Source organism: Pogona vitticeps, chromosome 1 (genome assembly GCF_051106095.1).
Source record: "Pogona vitticeps strain Pit_001003342236 chromosome 1, PviZW2.1, whole genome shotgun sequence".
Lineage (NCBI taxonomy): Eukaryota > Metazoa > Chordata > Lepidosauria > Squamata > Agamidae > Pogona > Pogona vitticeps.
Genome location: NC_135783.1, coordinates 122,518,553 through 122,538,856, shown reverse-complemented (window position 1 = coordinate 122,538,856; position 20,304 = coordinate 122,518,553). Strand labels below are relative to the sequence as shown.

General features: G+C 41.3%; 1 protein-coding gene across 6 annotated transcripts in view; it reads right to left on the bottom strand.

Moving 5' to 3' along the window:
* Positions 1–3,577, bottom strand: part of DST (dystonin) — a 397,214-nt gene extending 393,637 nt beyond the window's left edge. For 4 of the 6 annotated variants that reach the window (XM_073000283.2, XM_073000284.2, XM_020781806.3 and 1 more), the window contains exons 1-2: positions 3,218–3,577; positions 2,630–2,664 (exon numbers count right to left, since the gene is read on the bottom strand). In XM_073000283.2, the coding sequence (XP_072856384.2) occupies positions 2,630–2,664; positions 3,218–3,398 (216 nt within the window). In that variant the 5' untranslated portion in view covers positions 3,399–3,577. Of the gene's footprint in view, positions 1–2,602; positions 2,665–3,217 lie in introns of all 6 variants that reach the window. The other 2 variants (XM_073000291.2, XM_073000297.2) reach the window with 1 other exon arrangement.
* Between the last annotated feature and the right edge of the window lie 16,727 nt (positions 3,578–20,304).

The window sequence follows — 20,304 nt, the reverse complement described above, 5'->3', positions numbered from 1 at the left end:
CAAGGCCTCATAGATTTCATTTTAACTACGGTTATTTGAGTTCTAGAATTTGTCCAAGGTAACAGACTTTATAGTCATCTCACTAAACTAAATGATAATTTAGTATCTACGTTTCTTAGACAATCACAGCTTGCACAAATACCATAAAAACTCCAGTTTAGATAAGTTACTGAAGCAGTGATATGGTAAGAAAGCTGTGTCACCATATCCCTTAAAAATAACTTCCACTGAGATAAACAGGATGTGGTACGTAAGTTTTATTTTATTTTTATTTTCAATGACAAAATCCCCATAATTCAACATATCCTCAGATCTCTTTACAATTGGTAACTACTCTGTGGAAACAACAATGCATTCACTACAGTTTATTACTATGCATATGATAAAAATTCAAAGTTGAAATTACACAGAGGACTTCAATAACTAATGCTCAAACCTAGTACAGTATGTTATATCCTGTATCTATCATGAGTGGGAGGGGGAGAAAAGGGGGGGCTGCAAACTGACCTGCAACTTGTAAAAAAATATAAACTGAGTGTTAACATATTTTTTAAAAATCACACTTTTTGTGCAAATATTTTTCTAAATACTATTTAATTATTCAAGGATGTTCAATGTATAAAAACATGTCTGTATGCATTTTAAAGTAAAGCAGATAAACATTAAATGAGCCCTTTTCTTAGAAGAGACAAATATGAATGAATCCCTGTGTGTTCAAGTCAGTTAATTCGAGATGAAACAAAAAAATTAATCCCCATTATTGATTTAATCATGAGTAGTATAACTTATTACATCTGTTCCTTAGCCAATGCCCAACAGTACAACTCGTGAAGCTCCCTCCTGTAAAGCAGGGGAACCCGTGGGCCCCCAGAGGGAAAAAGCAAGACCCACATTAGCTGGGTTTGATAGGAGTCCACCAACATATGGAGGGCTACAAGACTGCCCACTCCTGTTAGAAAGGTTTACTCTGACGTAGGCCTCACTAACTTCCATACAATGTACTCGAAAAATATGGTAATTAAATGGAACAAATTGTATATGGAATTTTACAAAATGTGCAATACTGCTTTATCCTCACAACAGTTATTGTTCGATTAGTCCTGGTTAACTCAATTCCTAATTGGCTATTCCAAATTAAGAGCAAGATCTAGCTAGTTAATTTGGTTTTGAGTCCCATTTACTCAGTACGCTCCTACATATGTTCACCCAGGAGTACATCCAACTAAATCCTCTTGAAGAAGTGAGGTTAAAGTTGCATATTACATGGTTTAAGGTTTCAATATTGGCCTCACTTGTCTGGAGCTAAATCGCATTGAAATCAAAGGGCCTCACATCTAAGTAAAATGCTTCGGATTTAGCTGGAGATAGCCCTGCTGAACATTTTGAAGCTTACATCTAAGTAATCATGCATTAAATTGAGTTGCGTGACAGAAATAATAACAATAGCTGTTTCTTAACTAAACATTAATGACAGAACGAGAAATGTTGAATGAAGGTCCCATTTAGTCTGCAAACTGAGTTTTGAACCTTTTATAGATGAAGATCAGTCATTTTATACCAAGGTGAAAAAAATACTTCAAAAATATATTAATTTTCCAGTGGGAATTGGCTACTATTCTAATAAAGAATCAATTGTCCTTGAACATTAATATGTAAGAAAAGGGGTAGCTCTACAAAGATGTCCCCCCAGCAAATTGCTTTGAAAGAGCGTTCATCTTAATGTACAAATGCAAGAAAAAATCAGTTCTGTGGGGAAAAAATTAAGTGCCAGAAGCACCAAATAACCTTGAGTTGTTGGGAAAAGATTAGATGTGCTTTGTTTGTATAAATGTCTGACTGTCTTTTTTATTATTATTTGTCAGCATTAGTAACATTATGATAGCAGGCCACAAAAAAAGGTCTTAAATGTGGATGGTAATGGAAGGCTTAGATGCCCTTAAGTCTATAGTTCTAGAACAATGACAGCTCAAACTGGAAATGATGTCAGCCCTCTTATAGACGGCTGCGTGACAGTTCCCAAATATTTTGCAGCCCTCCTTTTTCCTTGCATTTTATGTGAAGTTTGCAACATCGAGCTGTAGGCTACCAAAACACATCCAATAATCAGGGATTATTAACACAAGTAAAAGCTAAGTTAAGTACACATCTGATGCCAGTACATTTGCTTTTACACTACCTTAATTAATAGTTTTGTCTACTTAACTACTGTACCATGTAAAATTAAGTGAAAGCCTGTAGTGAGTTGCAATTAGACTAAATGTGTTGAATCGGTGGGGATTTGGTGAGTCAACTCTTCCATAAATTCTATTCATTCAATGGGCCTACTCTAGATGTGACTTCCTACTAGATTTCAGCCAAAGAAAAGAAGCATTAACACCTTAATTGACAAGAAAGCAATGTCAGATACTAGGATATTAGGGCAGATATTACATGCTAACATAGGTATTAGGACATTAGGTATTAGGATAAGTAGCCATTTAAGTGAAATAGATTATTCAGATCATAAGGTTCCATGCAAAACTTTTTTTAAAATGAGGGTTAAGTGCTCTTAAAGAATAATAGTCTCAGTTATTTGTATTGTGGTAAGAAAACTTGTTCTGACCTTGAGATTGCGTGCTAAATAAATTACCTCGGAACGAAAGTGATGGGTTCTCATGACAGCATCTAGAAAGGAAAGGGGAAGAAGGAAAAAGACAGGACTGTTTCTGTCTCCATTTCAAAGTCAAGTCATTTAAGTTTGAGAGAACAGTTGGAACGGTGTTTCCTCCGACCCTCCGGGGGGGGGGAGGAACAACCATCATCACCCATATAGCCCCCTCTGAAGGCGATCCCTGCCACCGAATACGTATCTTTAATTCCCCACGTAGAAGTTGATGGGAAAGTTCTGCTGTAGTTGAACAACCACGGCGGGGGTGGGGTGGGGGGGGTGAAGGGGGTGGGGGTCCCAGCTATCGGCGGGAGCTTTCCTGAGGGGATGGGGTGGAGACCCAGCTGTCGCAGTCGGGGCTTCGGAGAGGGGGCCCCCCCAAAGCAAGCCTGCCCATCATCAGCCAGCACCATCTACGGCGGATGCCCGCACCCCTCGCAGCCTGGGCACCCCAGCGGGGGGGGGATTTCCTTTCAGCCTCCCCACCTCCCGGGCAGCCTCCTCGTTCCTCCTCCGACCCGGTCCCTTTTGGCAAAGGGAGAGCAGGCTTTTGCGCCTCTTTTTTTTTACCTCGGCTCCTTGAGCGGCCCGAAAAGACGGATTTGATGGGATGCCTCCCTTTCTGGAGCTTGCGGTGCCAGCAGCAGAAGAAGAGGATCGTGGCAATCGTCCCCAGCAGCAGCAGGAGGAGGAAGAGGGCACACTGGATGCTGTAAGGGCGCAGCAGAACGAGGAAAGCGGCGGCGATCATGGCTCAAGCGGAGATTTGTGTGTGTGTGAGAGAGAGAGGGGTGCCTGGGAATGCGTGTGAGTGTGTCTGTGACACGGGTGTCTCTTCCGGGCCGCCGAAGCGGGCTTGGGGGCTGGGGGTGAGCAAGAAGGGATGCTGTGGAGTGAGAGCCTGCAGGAGGGCAGGCGGCTGCCTCCCGAGAAGGCGGCGGCAGCGGCGGCTTGCCTATGCGGGCGGCTGGAAGAGGAGGAGGAGCATGATCCGTCCTTGGTCCTGGTGGCCCGAGGGTAAGGATTCCCAATGGCTGCAGCAGGCACGGTCTGGAGACGTGTCAGTGATTTCCGCGGTGTGTGTGTGTGGGCGCGCGTGTACGTCTGCGCGTGTGAGAGCGAGGCAGACCCTCAATCCATGACTCAGCAGACGGGAAGGCGGCACTCGCCCTGAAAGCAGGGATTTCTCCCCCTCTGGCGGTTCCCCCCCCTTCCTTTGCACGCGCAATGAGAGAGAGAGAGAGAGAGAGAGATTGGACGGACGGACCGAGCGAGGGCGGAAGGATCAGCAGCCGCTAAGCTGCCGTCCTGCCCGGAGACAGGGAGGAGAGGGCACCCCGCCGGCGCTGGTTCTGCAGGGCAGAAACCCGGTCTTGCCGCCGCCGCCGCTGCTGCGCGCCTCCAACTCTGGCATGCCAGCGATGCCCTGCAGCCAGAATGGGGCGACTACAGTACGGAGGAGGCGATGGCTGCTGCTGCCCATCAGGAAAGCGAGGTGGATGGAGAAGGGCGGGAAAGAAAAGAAGAGGGGGGGTGGTATGTGGACTCGCTAAGTTTGCGGCGGGCGCTGCTGCTCCTCGGCTGCTGCCGGCTCAGGCAGGAAGGGGCTGGTGGGGCTTTTGGGGAGGGGGGGTCGCCTCCCCGGTGCTTGATGACATCATGAGCTGCAGAGTGAAAAAAAATGGCTGTGTGCAGGTGCGAGCGAGCGGCGATCAGGAAGCCAAGGGAAGCTGCCCTCTTGCGCAGGACGGAGGATCGGGGCCCGGTGCGGAGCAGGAGGAGGCAGCGGCAGGAACAGCATCGCCGCCAAGCCCAGCCCGGCCGGTCTTCTCGGTAGCGGCCGCTGAGGCTGAGGGAGGCGCCGGGCGTGTCATCGTGCTCACCACCGCCATCCGCCGCCTTCCCAAAGTGCGCTTCCCTTCCTCGCGGATTAAGGATCCGGCCTCCCCTCCAGCCGATCTTGCAGCTTCGGTGGAGGAGGCGGCGGCAAAGAGAAGCGGAAACTGGCGCGGCGCCCCTTTCCTTGCTTCTCTCTCTCTCCCCTCCCCTTCCTCCGCTTCCCCTCCTGGTGTGTGTCGTGATTTGGGGAAGGGACGTCACACTTGCCTCCCCGCAAGCCCCCCTCCCTCCGCGCTCCGGGGGGGGGAGGGTTGCACGTGTCGAGAAGAGAGCCCTCCTCCTCGCTCAGGAGAGATCAAGTGCTCCGGGAGATGGGGCTGGTTTACATTGCAATCTTGCTGTGCTCTTTTGCCGGCGAGTAAGCCCCCTTTGGGTCCATGGAACCCATCTCTGAGTAAACACGCGTGAGAGGAGTTCAAATAAAAAAAAAAACACGAAAGGGCCACGTCAACTTGTTTGCAATCACTACACTCTAGTTCATGTTTACTCGGAAGTAAACCTGACTGCGATCATTGCCACTTCGGTGCAGTTGTGGGTAAGGTTATACAGTATACCGTTGGCCCCAGAATCGGTGTGAACTGACGTCAAGCAGAAGAGACTAGTCCAAGCGGTTGCCTACATTTTTGTGCTTGTGATCATACTTGCCACCACCAGGATTTGGCCTCCAGGCTTAATGTGCCAAAGCAAAAGCAGGGCATCGCCAGCTTTTATGTAGGACAGATGATGGTACGCGATGCCCAGGATGCTTGGTAGCCTCCCTTGTTTCTTTTCCTCCCACTTTGCATCAGCCCGTTATTGAAGGCAAAAGAGATGCTCCCAAACGCCCCACATGGAATATGCTGTAGAATTTTCATATAATTTTCAGTTATGCATAGGAAGTATATGTTTTATATTTAACCACTGATAATTACAAGGAGGTTTATGAGTGCTGTCTGATGCTTCAGTGACATCAGACATGTTGCACAGGAACCTAGTCTAACATTGTCATCCTCCAGTAAACTGGAGCTTGCTGTGTTCCAGAAGCTGCCACTGCAACCACTGTAGAAGCTGAATGGATTGAGTGTGATAAAATATATATGACACACTTGAGCTTTCCTGATACAGTATTTTTACTGACTTCATAGTCACATGTCCACAGAACAATATTTTTAACTCTTTAGTAATCATCAAGCCTACTGAATGGTGTTAATCCAAGAGTAATCTTCGTTTCATTTTTATCAGATTGGCAAAGACCAAATGCGTGTGTGTCAGTGCTAAACACACATTTGCAACACAATTCAATTCAGTCACACACATTCTTTGTTTGTGTCCTGAGTTCAAAGATATTCGTGCTTGTATCTTAGGCCCAATCATTTCAGACTTTCCCGCCCTCCCCAGCTTCTCACAGGTTTCCTCCTTTATGATTACTCACAAGAAACAAGGGCCCTAGTAGCCAGAGTTTCTTGCAAAGGTTCTTTCCGCCCAGGTCTTTAAAAATTAACCAGACTATCCCAAGTACCCCCTGTTGTGTCTCTTGTTACATTTCTAGTCGTGTAACTATAATGTTTATCTCTATTATTATTATTATTATTATTATTATTATTATTATTATTATTATTATTATTATTATTATTATTATTATTATTATTATTATTATTATTATTATTATTATTATTATTATTAACTATAAATAAAATTAATAATAATAATATTTATGTGCTTTTAATTTTTCTATGCCAATAAAGGTTATTGAATTGAATTGAATTGAAACAGAATTCTTGAGTTATCAGAATAGATAAGGAAATAGCATGAGATGTGACTGCCACCTACTTGGGGATTAAAGTGTTAGATGGAATTTAAAATATTTTATGGTTTAACACTTTACTCTCCTGAAGTTTTGTTTTCACCCAGATTAGCATGTTTTTATATAACAGGACAACACCAGTATTTCAGTGCAATCCTGTGCATGTTTGCTTAAAAGCTACTCCCATGTTTCTAAATTCCAGTAATGGATCTTACTTCCAAGTTAGTATGTGTGGGATTGCAACTTTACAGCACAGGTATATATGCATGCTTACTCAAACATACCATGGCAACATTATGGCTCATTCCCTTGTACATGTATTTAAAGTTACAGCATCAAACTGAATATCAACGCAGTTGAAAATATGAGTAGACTTGCACTCTTAAATACTTAGCAGTTTCTCAACTTGATATTTCCTCCCAGTCCTGGTCTGTTACCATAGTGCTGCATTAAAAATGGCTGATGATACAGTTTACATTATGGATTTGTAGCTTGGTTTCTGATAGATGCATGGCAGCTGCATCGCATGATGTCATAAGTGCAGTGTATCTGACTACTGCAGTCTACTGCAGTCACTCATTGTTAAGGGATGCAGGTTACCTGAGATGGTTAGTAAGAATTCCAAGGTGAGGCAGATTTCGTATGTTTCTTGTCCTGTGCATTGCTGCTGCACAGGGCTGCAGTAGATTGCACTATCAAGAAACTTCTAAATGTCTTTCCTTCTCTGTCTTTTTTCATAGATATCTTGTAAAATGATACCTGGTCATAGATAAAAATTTCCAGCGTTTTTTACAATTATTTCTCAAGGTGATGAAGTGTGGCAGGTGGCATGCATCATTATCATTAATAGATACAAAGAATAAGGGTAAATGGTTGCACGCATGCATATGATAGCAATGTCTATAAAAGTTGAAAATTATAAACCTCTGGTTTGCTAATCAGCCCAACTCTTTTTGACTTCAGCAGGAACGCTGTGAAGTTTAATTAAGCCTGTAGATTTTTTTAAAGCTTTTGGATATTTTATAAATGAATATCTTATCTTGTACTGTATTTGTAACGTTATTCAAACTATCATATCTTTAACATCAACAAATACAAAGCACTGACAGAGATCCAGCAAATAGCAGAGTGAAGCTAAAAACCAAGAGAGCCAAGAAGGTACTGCAGGTCCTGGGTGCCTAAGGCTTGGCATGCCATCTGGTCCTGGCAAACGTCATTGTGAAGCCCATTCCACAGTGTTTGGTGCCATTACCACAAAGGCCCTGCTCCTAGCAAACTATCCATCACGTTTTCCTGCTCTGTTACGATTTGTTTGGTGCAGGCATTGAAAGCAACAGCTGTGGGGATGAAAGGAGTGCATGGGTTAACAGATCATTCACTTCTCCATCTTCCAATATGAGGTACTTGGTCTTCTATCAGTAATGTTATTCTGCATTCAGCATGGGGCAGACAGGCCAATCTCTGTGCAAAATAATAACCAGACACAGTTTTAAAAATAGAAAAAAATATTGAGAGACACTGTCACTGATCTCAAAGTAGGGACTGAGGAACAAAGCAAGCTTCAAAGAAAGGACAGAAACAGCAGAGTTTCAACTCAGTAGGAAGTTTGTCATCAGAGATTTAACTCAAGCTAAGGAATTCTTATTACACAGAGGTGAAAAATGTGTTGGTGATCTATGCATACATGCAGTTAAACTGCATGACCCACTGCTGTGAATTTTTGTTGCCTAACAGGGCACTGATTGCATTATGAGCAGTGTTCTTGGTTGCACAAGATTTACATGACTAGTAATGTGACTGGCTTTTCATTGGTTAGCAATAATTAACCATACTGAGTGATCAAGTTTAACTTCCTTATGCATAAATCAGTACAAGGATCCTGGCCTTTACATGTTCACTGGTTTACATAGTGCCAGAAGGATTCAGTATCAGTTTTGTAAATGGACGTACTAATCATATCATCAGCATCAGTGTCAATCTTTTCTGCATTTAATTCTCCTTTTACTTCATTGTTTTGAGTATACAGTATAACCAAAATAAAACTCTGCATCTGAGGAAGTGGGCTAGAGTCCATGAAAACCCATGTTATAGTAAATGTCTTCATTTGACACAGAACTCTTTTGTCATCAGAGTCATATGTGAATATGATAATTTAATTATTACAGAATTCACTCTTTTTCATCCTGCATATTAATGTATGGAAGTTTTGCTGATGGCAACGGTTATTTAAGTGCTTGCAACAACCAAACAATGGCTTGCAGGTGTGAAGGCGGTCCAGAGGAGAGTGTGCCGTCCCACGAGACAGAGGGGGGAGAGGGAGGAAGGAAGCCAGAAAGGCTGGTGTAGAGACAGACTCAAAGGAGAAGACAGACTCAAAGGAGAACTTGACCAAGGAGGGGGCGAGAGCAAAGCGAAGCGGGAAATTTGAAATATGTTTGGTGGAGGAGCGCGGGAACTAGAAAGGCGAGGAGCAAGAGTTGTCAGTTTGGGAAAGGGGGTATAAGTAGCCAGGGAGTGCGACGGTTCAAGGTTGAATTAGAGTTGTGGAAATGTAAGAGAGAACTGGAAAGGCTGAGGGAATATGAGAGGGTAAAGACCCAGGAATTATTAAGAGACTTTCCTAATCTGAAGTTGGGGGGATTGCTTCCAGACCCTACCCCTAAGGAATTGGGCGAAGTGAGGCATGAGACCCTAGAGCGGTCTGTGATAGTGTTTCCCAAGAATAAAGGGAGAGGACGACAGGCGATTCACGATACAGATTCCCGATATCAGATTCCTGATACAACACTCCCCCTCCTGAGGGAGACTGGGCTCGGCACCCATGCTGCAGCACCATTTGTGCAGTGAGGAGCACACCCCTTCTGAAACCTACCGACGCAGATAAGTTTGGCCCAGCACCCCTGTGAGTTCAACAGACTTTGGGCGGGAATGTGTAATGGACAGTAATGGCATGTTGCCTGAGTTAAGTATTTTTAACCCAATTATTAATAATGCTGATCATCATGTAAATAATAAAGATAAAGATGTTAGAGTTAAGAAGACGTCTCCTGTGATATTTCCCGCGCAAAATGAGTTGTCAAAAATTGAAATTGAACCCGATGACAGCAGGGTTCCATTGGAACTCACAGGTAAATGATATATCACAGACCTCCCAACGTCTTATGGCCAGCTGGGATACACATTCTCTATGCTCACCCATGCAGCTTTCCTCTAATTGTTTTGGGAGTTCGGGGGGGGGGGAACAAGCTTTTAGCAGATCTTGGCAGTTCTTAAATGGCATGGCTCCTTAGCCCAACTACCACATGATTATAATTATTTCGTTCAGGAGTGACTTTGACTCTCCTGAGGTTTTAGGTTACAATTTCTATATATCCTTAACACTGGCCCATGCTGTGCAGGCATTCTGTAACTTGTAGTCCAAACATCTAGAAAGCCGTAATTTCCCCATACCTGTTCTAATAGTGAAATTATTTAACAATAGGAGCATCCAGGGAAAGAGTAATGGAAGTTATCATGATCCAAAACAATGTGAATTTTAAAACATTATGAAATACTTTTGTGACTGTGCAGCATCACTTTCATCCAGTAAAAGCTACAGAGGACAAAATAACTGCATGCCAATGTTTATGTACTGTATTTTAAAAAGACAATACAGTATTTGTAAAGGGTGCATGGCTTTTGCCTGCATATTATAAACAAATGTGAGAACCTGGTGCTTTCCATACAGATTCTACAAGGAAATCTAAACAATTCATACTCACCATTAACAAAGAAGTTGTTTCATATTTTTATCCAACCTACCCTCCATGGATCTTGGGACAGTAACCATGTTTCTCTCTCACTTTACTCCTACACTGGGAAAAGCATCTGGGAATAACAAGTTGAATATAATTAATATAAAATTATTATTTTTTCTTTTTAGAAAGGGGACAATTAGCTGTTATATTAGCTTGTCCAAATAATCCTAGATAGGGCCTGAAATCTGCAGGACATTTATCAAAACGTAATCCATTTAAGTGTTGTTCTCTATCTACTCTGTTTTAAGACTGACAATGCAGATTTTGTAACTTCAAGGTCAAGTCAACATTTTCTATTGTATTTCTTGGTTGCTTTCCTGTTCTTCCTCCATTTTTGGTTTGTTTTGGTAGCATTTTGGCTGCTAAAGAGACGTGGAGCTTTTGAAAGCTTGCCTGCCATTTCATGTACAGTGGACCCTCTACTTAAGGAATTAATCCGTATTGGAACGGTGGCTGCAAATCAAAAAGTCTGTAAGTCAAATCTCCATTGACCTACAATGCATTGAAAACCGATTAATCCCATAACCAGTGGTTTTTATTCTATTTTTATTCCATTTTTTTTCTGGTCTGTAAGTCGATTCTCTGGCTGCAAGTTGAATCTAAATTTTGCAGCCAGAGAAGTCTGTAAGTCGAGCCGTCTGTAAGTCGAGGGTCCACTGTATTTATATACAAATGTGAAGAAAATGTAAAAACGCTTATTAGGGCAGCTGTAGTGGTTGTATTTTATCATGATTTTGTCATATTCTGTTATCAAATTAAATGCCCACGCAATGTGTTTGTATTGAAAACACTGACAAAGCAAAGTCTTTAATTTGATAGAATCGTGACTTTGTCAGAAGCCCATACTTGTCCTGCACCCTTTTGTTTCATAATGCTGTGAGACATTTTTTTTCTTTGTGTTTCCTTGGAAAGACCTCCCATTCAATAAAGGAATTCTTTGCTCAAGCAGAGTCTCTACCTTCATCCTCATATGAAGATTGAGCAGACCTGACAAGGGTAGTTCATGACTTCTAACTGTCCTTCATATCAGACATTTTTATTATCTTTCGGTCCCTTTCAAGTCACTCACTGGGGAAGATGTCAACAGACAGGTGGGCATTATCCTAAGGGCCAATGGTTTGTCACAGTAGATTACAGGACCAAAAGAACTGAGGAGAAAGCCAGAGTTATGCATAACGAGAAAGGAATGAAAGGGAAAGAAGGAGGCACCCTTTCATGTTATTCCACGTCCTTGATTCTGCATCCATTTTATTCCACATCCTTGATTTGGCAAAAAAGCAAAACCCCGTTTGAAGCCTTTTTGAAGCATTGCTGTCTCAAAGCCAGCACCGCTTTTCACCTCAGCCTCCGCAAAAGCAGCGGGTTCATTGGCACAGTGCAGATGCTCATAGAGCAGCCATGTTAGCTCTTGATTTTGTTCCAGAAACACAGAGGAGAGCATGTGTAGTTTGCAGAACATACTATTGTCACTACATATTTCTGTTTGCTCACCATTGCCTTCAGTTGACCTCTTGAAACCAGCTGCTTGCAAGAGCCTCAGCCAAACAGCCCCACTGTTTTGGTTATCAGCCAACACTATATCCTCTTATTTCAAATAGTGGAATTTTTGAAAGCAAAGCACGGATCAGCAGCTGATTTCTGTATGGAGGAGTTTTATTGCATTTATAAACCAAGCCTTAATTGCATAGAGATGTCCCGTATGTATTTAAATGTGAAGAAAAGCTTCAGATTCCCCTTTGGACTTTTACCATAGGAGGGCTCCTAATAATATGGAGGTTGCGCGTATAGCTGTATACATGTGGGCACTCCATTTGGACCATCAAACAGATAGGGAGGGGAAACAAGGTAGAGGTTTTGGGGTAGGACTACCTAGCCCAGCCCTGCTGTCCTCCTACACACATAATGTAATCAGTACAGGGGATTTGTGAAGGGGACAGTAGACATTGTTTATTTCCCAAGCTATACATAAGGTGAAGACACCACATTATCTTTGTCATATGCATTTGTACATTGTTTGGTACTTCCAAAAAGTCATCAAAATAGGTTCACTTACCTAACTGCTGGGAATACTGTACATTTAACTTTTGCAGGCCTACCCTGAAGATTTGTTCAGATATGTTCCTTTTGGGAGAGAGGATACGTTGCAGTAATAAAAATTTATTTTCCTATGGATTTTTGTTATGTTGGAATTTGTGTAACAAATCTCTTATGAATTAAAAGGTTGACATTATATGATTTTTTCATAACTGCTCGCTGAAGATGGGAGAGAGAAATTTGATATGGGATCTTCCTGAAGATAGCAATGAAAGAGGAACAGAAAAAAAATATTATGCCCTTTAGGGTATACAATTGAACAACATTTCATAATTAACAAAAATGAAGAACAAATATAAAATGACAGCAGTGACATGGCAATATCGAACATGCTAGCGTATTAACATAGTAAAAACAAATTAATTCTGATGGCGTTTCAAGTCGAACTGTATCCCTGGCTAATTACATTTAATAGTACAGAGTCTGAATAGTATGATGCAAGAGCAGCATTTATAAGCCAAGGAAGGAGAATATTTGGGAAAATAAGAGAGTCAAAAGAATAATTGAGAGGAGGATCATGCAATCTCAGACAAACTTTTCTCGAATGTAAGTCCCATTCAGTGCAGTGAGGTTTATTTTCCAAGAAACAGCTCTAGGACTCTTCTGTAAATGTGATGGATTATCATAAAATAGAAATAGTTTTCTGTTTTGAGAAACCTGGATGAAGGGGAGATAGGCTACACAACTGTTTCAAGATTTACCGGTATGTTATTGCCGGCCTTCTAACACTCAGGAGAGTTGTCTGATCTGGACAGCAGTAAAAACCCATAGCTTGGGGAAATTAATTTGTAAGTATTGCTGTAACTCTTAGAATCTTGCATCCAGCAGGGCCACTGACCATGCTGACTGTTGGATCCCAAGAATTATAGTCCCCAAAAATAACTTTTCCAAACTTTGTTGAATGAAGACCCAAAAATTAGGAGTTACCACCACTCCTCCCAGCCTTCTAGCTGCGTATGGTTGTTACTCCTTCTAAGGTAAGACCTGGCCATAGCAGACATTCTTGATCAGCCAGATGGATGTTGTCGCATACCCCCAGTGACCCCTGTGTGTTTTGCCTCTCACACAAGGTCACCTTTGGACACAACCTGTTCTTTACCCTTTTATTCATTGCCACCAGAGGATATTATCCTCACTCTAGCAATTATGAGTCTCACACTCTTGTTGCCAAACAAAACCAGGCTTGTTTAAGGATAAATAAGTGAATCACAGATGTAAAATCATGGATGTTCTATTATCTTTCATTCAATAAATGTGTATTTCATTACTTATAAGCTTGCTTGTATTCAGTTACTTTAATCAAGGTCTCAATATATTTATTTTACTTAATAAATAAAAATATGTTCTCTGTCTATGTACTTCTAATTCCTTTTAACTGCTTAATATTCTGTAATGAACCAACTGTCCAATATCTTAGAAGACAGTCTTCTCTCTAAGTGTCTAAACACTTCACCATCTTTTCCCTAACTCACTCTCTGTCTCTCTCTCACTGCCTCTCTGGCACTCCCAGTTCTCTTGACTCCGCCCCTCCTATCTTGTCATAGGCTCCTGCACTAGAGCTCTAAATGACTGATAGGAGTGACGTGTGGGCTGTCCGTCACAGATGTCAACTGGGTTTTCAGAGACCAGATGTTGCTGCATCTCAAAGTTATTCAAAAAAGTTATACCTATTTTATCTTAATTTTATCTTAGAAAAAAAGAGGAAAGATACTGCCTAGGCTAGTGTTCTGGTGCCTGGCTTTTCCATGAACTTGTGTAATAACTCTCCATGCAACCCATAATACCACTAACCGTTACTGAAGAAATGAGGAAAACCTTCCATATATGGAAGTGGATGAATCAGAGTGAGTTAGAAGCACGTGGTAGGGAAACAAGATATTGGTTCTTAATTAAAAATCTTCTGAAATACAAATGATCCAATATATGCAAGTAAATCCTGGGACAAGTTAGTTTATTTATTAATAATTAGGAAATTATTGCAATTTCTTGGTCCCTCAACTACAGCCACCTGTCTTCCCCTTTCACGCTACACAAGGCTCCTGGAGGGTTGGTGGATCCCCCTGAATAATTGTGGAAAGGGATGTGGGTTTGGGGAACAGCTAAGTGGAACTATCCACATTCAGACTGGAACCTGGGGATACACTGAAAAGGCGAGTTTCTATCCACTTCTTCAGCCCAGTGGCTTACCATTGCAGTCCAGGAAGGAGGAGAGAAGACCAGGGGAAACGTTCCTTTCTTTAACATAGCTTAAGGCTTTAGGTCATTATGATACATTCCAAAAGAAAATCATACATTATTGAAGTTTGAAGAACTCATGCCAAGAGCCATCGTGCAGGCAAATAATTATTTAAAATAATTTCAGAAGTTCAGTGTGGGTAAGCTTGCTTTCCAGTTTCTTGGAATAATAAATATGCTTTTTATATAGCAGAGAAATAAATTCCTATAGAATATAGTCCAAAATATTAAAGCAAACTATCAAATGCTTCAAAGATTGTACAGACTAGAATTTTACCCTCCAGCAAAGAGAAATAAATAAAAGAGAAGTAATGACTTCCTGCATTAATGTGCAGTGCTCTTGTGAAAGACAAGAAAAATGGCTTAGCTTTACAGATGAACAATTCACATCTGCTTCTGTGACCACATTCCAGCTGAGCGCACTTGCAGAAGGATGAAAAAGAACTGCAATTTCATGTATTCTGTTCCTCCATATGGCCGTTCACCATCTTACTGAGCATGCGCTAAGTAAGATACGAGCATAGTGTGCAGTTATGTGGTTTGCATGCAGCTACAGACCATTCCAAGGGCAAAATAACCCTGGAGATCTGTGGTTTAATCTCCTAGCTGAAGAGAGAGAGAGAGAGAGAGAGTGTTTTATAAAGCAGCTGCAGTCTTTTTGATTGGGATCAAGGCTGCAGTTTTCAGGAAAAGAATTAATTATTTCCCCTTTGACTGATGCCATAGCTCTAATCTACCTTCATCCCATTGCCAGTGTTTGCTCCAGAGGGAAAATATACAGGCACAAAGGTCTTAAATAGGCAAGGCAGGGACACTATGTTTACTTAGAAACTCTTTGATCTGAAAGAATAGGATTCTGGAAGCTGCTAAATACTATTGAGGAAGGAGTGAAGTTCACACTTCTTTGGTCTTCATGGTATAATGTGTCACTAAGGTACCAAGGGATTTAAAAGATTTTGAAAATGTTATGGGCACAGACCTGTTGAAAACCATTATTTCCAGCTTTAATGGTGGAGGTAATCCGTCTTAAGTGACTATCTTGTCACTTCATATGTTTCTGTGTGCTGCATTCCTGTAAGTATTGCTGTACTGGTTTTACACAGGCCGAACCACCAAATTGAACAGCACTGGTAGACACAACCACCAGCAGCCTTTGCATGCTTCTTTTATGTACATCAGACAACATGGAAAAGAGAGCCTCTGTGGTCACACCCTCAGTTCAAAACTGAAGATGGACTGTGTAAAATCATTCTTAGCACAGTAATCCTATACCTGTTAACTCAGAAATGTGACCCACTGTGTTTGGTAGAGATCACACCCAGGTAAAGATGCATAGCATCACAGCCTGAGTAAGTCTTTTAATGACTAATAGGTCTCTGCCCAATTCTTTCTTGAATGCTGTTGTGATGAACACTGTTTTTTCTTGACACTAAAACCTGAAAACTTAACTGTATGTTGAAAGGAGGGCAGAGTTTCCTTAATATTATTTTCCTTAGTATTATTTTTCCTTAGACATATTATTGAAGCAGTAATGGCACTTATGTATCCTAACACAGTGTTATATTTTCTTACCACAATTATAATTTCCTTTTTTATTTAATTACCTGTAATTGGGAAGAATGCCAGTAATTTAAGGAATTAAACCAAGCTGAAGTCTACAGTGTAATATTAAGAAGATTCTCTGCTTTTATCATTAATCACTAGCTATGCCTTCTTTCTAAAAAGCCATAAGCTCTGCCATTTCCCCTCCACTATTAAGCATTTTTGGTCCTATCAGGGGTGGGCAAAATGTGGCCCTCCAGATGTTGTTGAACTGCAACTCCCATAATTCCTAGCCCACGCAGCCAATAGTGAGGAGAGTTGGGCCTGGCCCACACAGTGAGGAATGTTGGGATTTGCAGTTCAGCAACATCTGGAGGGCCGCACTTTGCCCAGGTCTGAATCTATCTGATTTCTAATTGAAAATGTGAGGGGTCAGTTGTCTCATTCCAATCCAGGACTAAAAAAAGCTCAGTCAGTAGTTGAAACTGAAAAACAAGCACAGACATTGGAGAGTTAATTTAAATTCTGATTAGCTGCAAGCTAAGAACTGGGTATATTTAACTTAACAAAGAGAAGACCAAGGGAAGACACTATAGCAGTCTTCCAATATCTGAAGGGTTGCCACAGGGAAGAGGGCATGGATTTATTCTCCATTTCACCTGAGGGTAGGATAAGAATAAATGGGTGGAAACTCGTTAGAGGGAGATCCAGCCTGGAAATAAGGAGGAATTTCCTGACGGTGAGAATCTTTTAAGTAGTGGAACAGCTTGCCTCCCGATGTTGTGGGTGCCCCGTTGCTGGAGGTTTTAAAAAAAATAGATTGGACAGCCATCTGTCCGGGATGGTACGAGATCTCCTGCCTTGGCTGGGGGTTGGACTAGAACACTGGTTCTTAACCTTAGGTTACTCTGGAGTTTTGGACTGCAACTCCCAGAAGTCTTCACCACCAGCTGTCCTGACTGGGGTTTCTGGGAGTTGCAGTTCAAAAGCATCCGAGTAACAAAGGTTAAGAACCACTGGACTAGAAGATCTCCAAGGTCCCTTCCAACCCTACGACAGTTCTATGATTCTATACCATGACCCATGACTTGCACATAGTATATATATCTATATATATACATATACTATGTCCCCCCCCCAAAAAAAAAGACCTAACCTGAAAATAAGCCCTATAGTATGATTTTTCAAGATGCTCGTAATATAAACCGCACAGAATATTATACCTCGGGGAAAAGACTGGCTATCTTTCTGTGCAGATGGAACTGTTTTGCCCATGTAATCCACTCACTCTCCAATATTTATCACAGAATGAAGAGTGGGTCGGTTCAGTTTCTGATGACAATGAAACACACACACACGGGCACGAAACCACCCTAGTTACAAGGGCAGTGAAAAAGGAAAAGAAAAAAACAACTGGAATGTTAATTTTAAAAAATAAAACAATGTTTGGAACAAAAGCAAGCAGTAATTCTCTATACAGCTAACAAATGTAATTGGTATGTAGTATGATTTGTATCCATCTTCAGCATAAAGCTTCAGCATTGTGTCCATTTTCAAAACAAAACATAAAATAATGTCCGTATAGCTGGTATAGTTCCAAGTTCACAAATCTGGATTTTCACATTGCATCACAGAAGAAGCTGGGTCCTCTCTGTTTTCCTGCCCTACCATTATTTAAAAGCAGGCCTACAAATTTGGGAAAGTGTGAGGGCAAGAGGAGAAGGGGACGACAGAGGATGAGATGGTTGGACAGGGTCATCGAAGCTGTCAACATGAATTTGACCAAACTCTGGGAGGCAGTGGATGACAGGAAGGCCTGGCGTGCTCTGGTCCATGGGGTCATGAAGAGGCAGACATGACTTAACAACTAAATAACAAGTTAATACTGCAGGTTTCCTGAACAGCTCTGGAGCTGCTTCCCCTCTCCCAAATCAGATTGAACTGTAGGGAAATTTCCAGAAATAATCCATCTGCCTTAGTACACTATCTTACTTCCTGGGCATGTTACAACTCATTTGGGGAAGATAAACAGGCATATCTTATAATGACTGGAGACATGGTCTGTTATTTTATTTATTTTAATTAACCACCATATAGACTGTTATATAGAAATAGTGAAGTATTGAGATAGTTAGAACAACCTTTATGATGTATCTCCTATAAATAAAATGTTTTATAAGAAATAGTTTAATATCGCTTTGAAACTGAGGATATTAAAAAATTATATATGGTCAGCTTTCCTATATGGATGTGATGTCTGGATTATTAAGGAGCAGATGCTTAGTAGAATAAATGCTTTTAAAATGTGGGCATACAGAAGAACCCTGGATTCACAATGTTCCAACACAATGAAACAGAACATGCATGTGCTTTGGATGCATGTGTCTTTTTTTGTACATTAAAGTTATTTAATTAAATTAGGAATTCACATGGAGGCATGTGCCCCACTGGTCCCCCTGGCAAACACTCCTGTCCTCATATGCTAACTTGCGATACTGGAGGAAAAACAATACATAAACTTTACAAATACATGGCAATTAATGCATGATAACATTTTCAAAATTGGCATATCTGTTTCTTGATACTTCTTTTTTTCTTCAATGTTACAATACATTGAGAGTTTTTTGAAAAGAGAAAGTAAATTATTCTGTTTAGATAGAAGTGTGAAGCTAGCTATTTATTATGTTAAAAAAGGGAGAGAGCAAAGATAGGAAACCACAAATTTCTAGAAGTAACATTGTTGTACTTAATCAGCATAAACTACAAGCTTTGAAAACAAAACAAAACTCTAAGTTACAGATGGATAGTAAAAGTAACAACAGATCCAGTAATGTACTCGATGGCTATATGATACAGAAATAATTGGAATTTCTACTCTCAATCACACCCTTGGGGCCAAGTAGAGAAGCAGCCACTGTGCCTAGAAGTGGCTCTCAGAAACAGATGTCATTTCAGCTATACTATGAGAGAATTTTAACTGAAACCTAATGTTAAAATCTCAATCTATGAAACCTGGGTTCACATTCCCACTCAGCCAGGAATTGCCTAGAATGATTTTGTGTTACTCTATGTGGGGTTAAGACATACAGTACATAGAGTATGCCTATATAAAACCCCTCAACTCTGAAGGATGTAAGAAAGGAGCTAGAGACACCTGAGACAAACGGTGTAATCCAAATTTTTACCTACTCAAAAATTACTTCCATGAGTTCAACAGGACCTGTAGCTAAGTTTGCACACATATGCTGTCTGAATGGGAACCTATTTATTTATGAGATTCTTCCCTCAGGAATAACTGGATATAGGGCAGATAATTAGATGTTGATAAAACAGGGGTAGTAAACTGGAAGGGGACACTCTTACAACAACACACACACACACACACACACGTCACCAGTAACTGGTTTTTCAAACCATTTCCCTGAAAAATAGCTATACTGGGCTGATTGAGCAGACACAAATATAACAAATGCTTGTAGTACTGAAAACTTAACATATATGATATTATTGTAGGTATAGGTAAGGCTTTTATCCTGCAGATGTTTTGGACAACACCCATCACAAGCCCTAACCAGCAGTTTTATGATCATAACTTTTTAATTTTCATAGACAAAGGCCCATCAGATACACAAGATGTTATCCTCATTTTTTGCCACTTTATGCACCTGATGAAACAGCCCAGAGACAGGTAAATATGGCAAAGTAAAGCTTCAAAGAAAGATCAGCTTTGGGTAGTGAAGCCCAGTGCTAAGAGAGGATGGGAAAGTTGCAGTTTTAACAACTTCTGCAACAGACCTTTGAAAGTTTACTTTTTGGACTATATCCCTGGAATGCCCCAGCCAGCAAAGGCTATGTATGTGTGTGTGGAGGGGGTGTCTAGGAGATACAGCTCCAAAAAGTAAAATTTCCAGAGTATTCTCGGCTTTCACGGGCGGGATCCGATGGTTGTTGTAGGTTTTTCGGGCTGTTTGGCCGTGTTCTGGAGGTTTTTCTTCCAAATGTTTTGCCAATCTCTGCAGCCGGCATCTTCAGAGAACAGAAGTTAGAACTCTGCGTTCTGGTGTGGTGTGCAGGATATCCTACAACAACCAAATTTTCCAGACTTTGATTTGGAAATACTCATTTCCCTTATCCCTCCTCCAAAAGAGGCCATAGTCCACAAAACCGTTGTTATGTGCCGTCAAGTTGCCCCAACTTAAGCCAACCCTATGAATGAGTGATCTCCAACATGCCGTTTCCAACAGCCTTCCTCAGTGTTTACAAACAAAAAGTCTGTGGTTCCTTTAGGATTTAATCCATCTCGTATT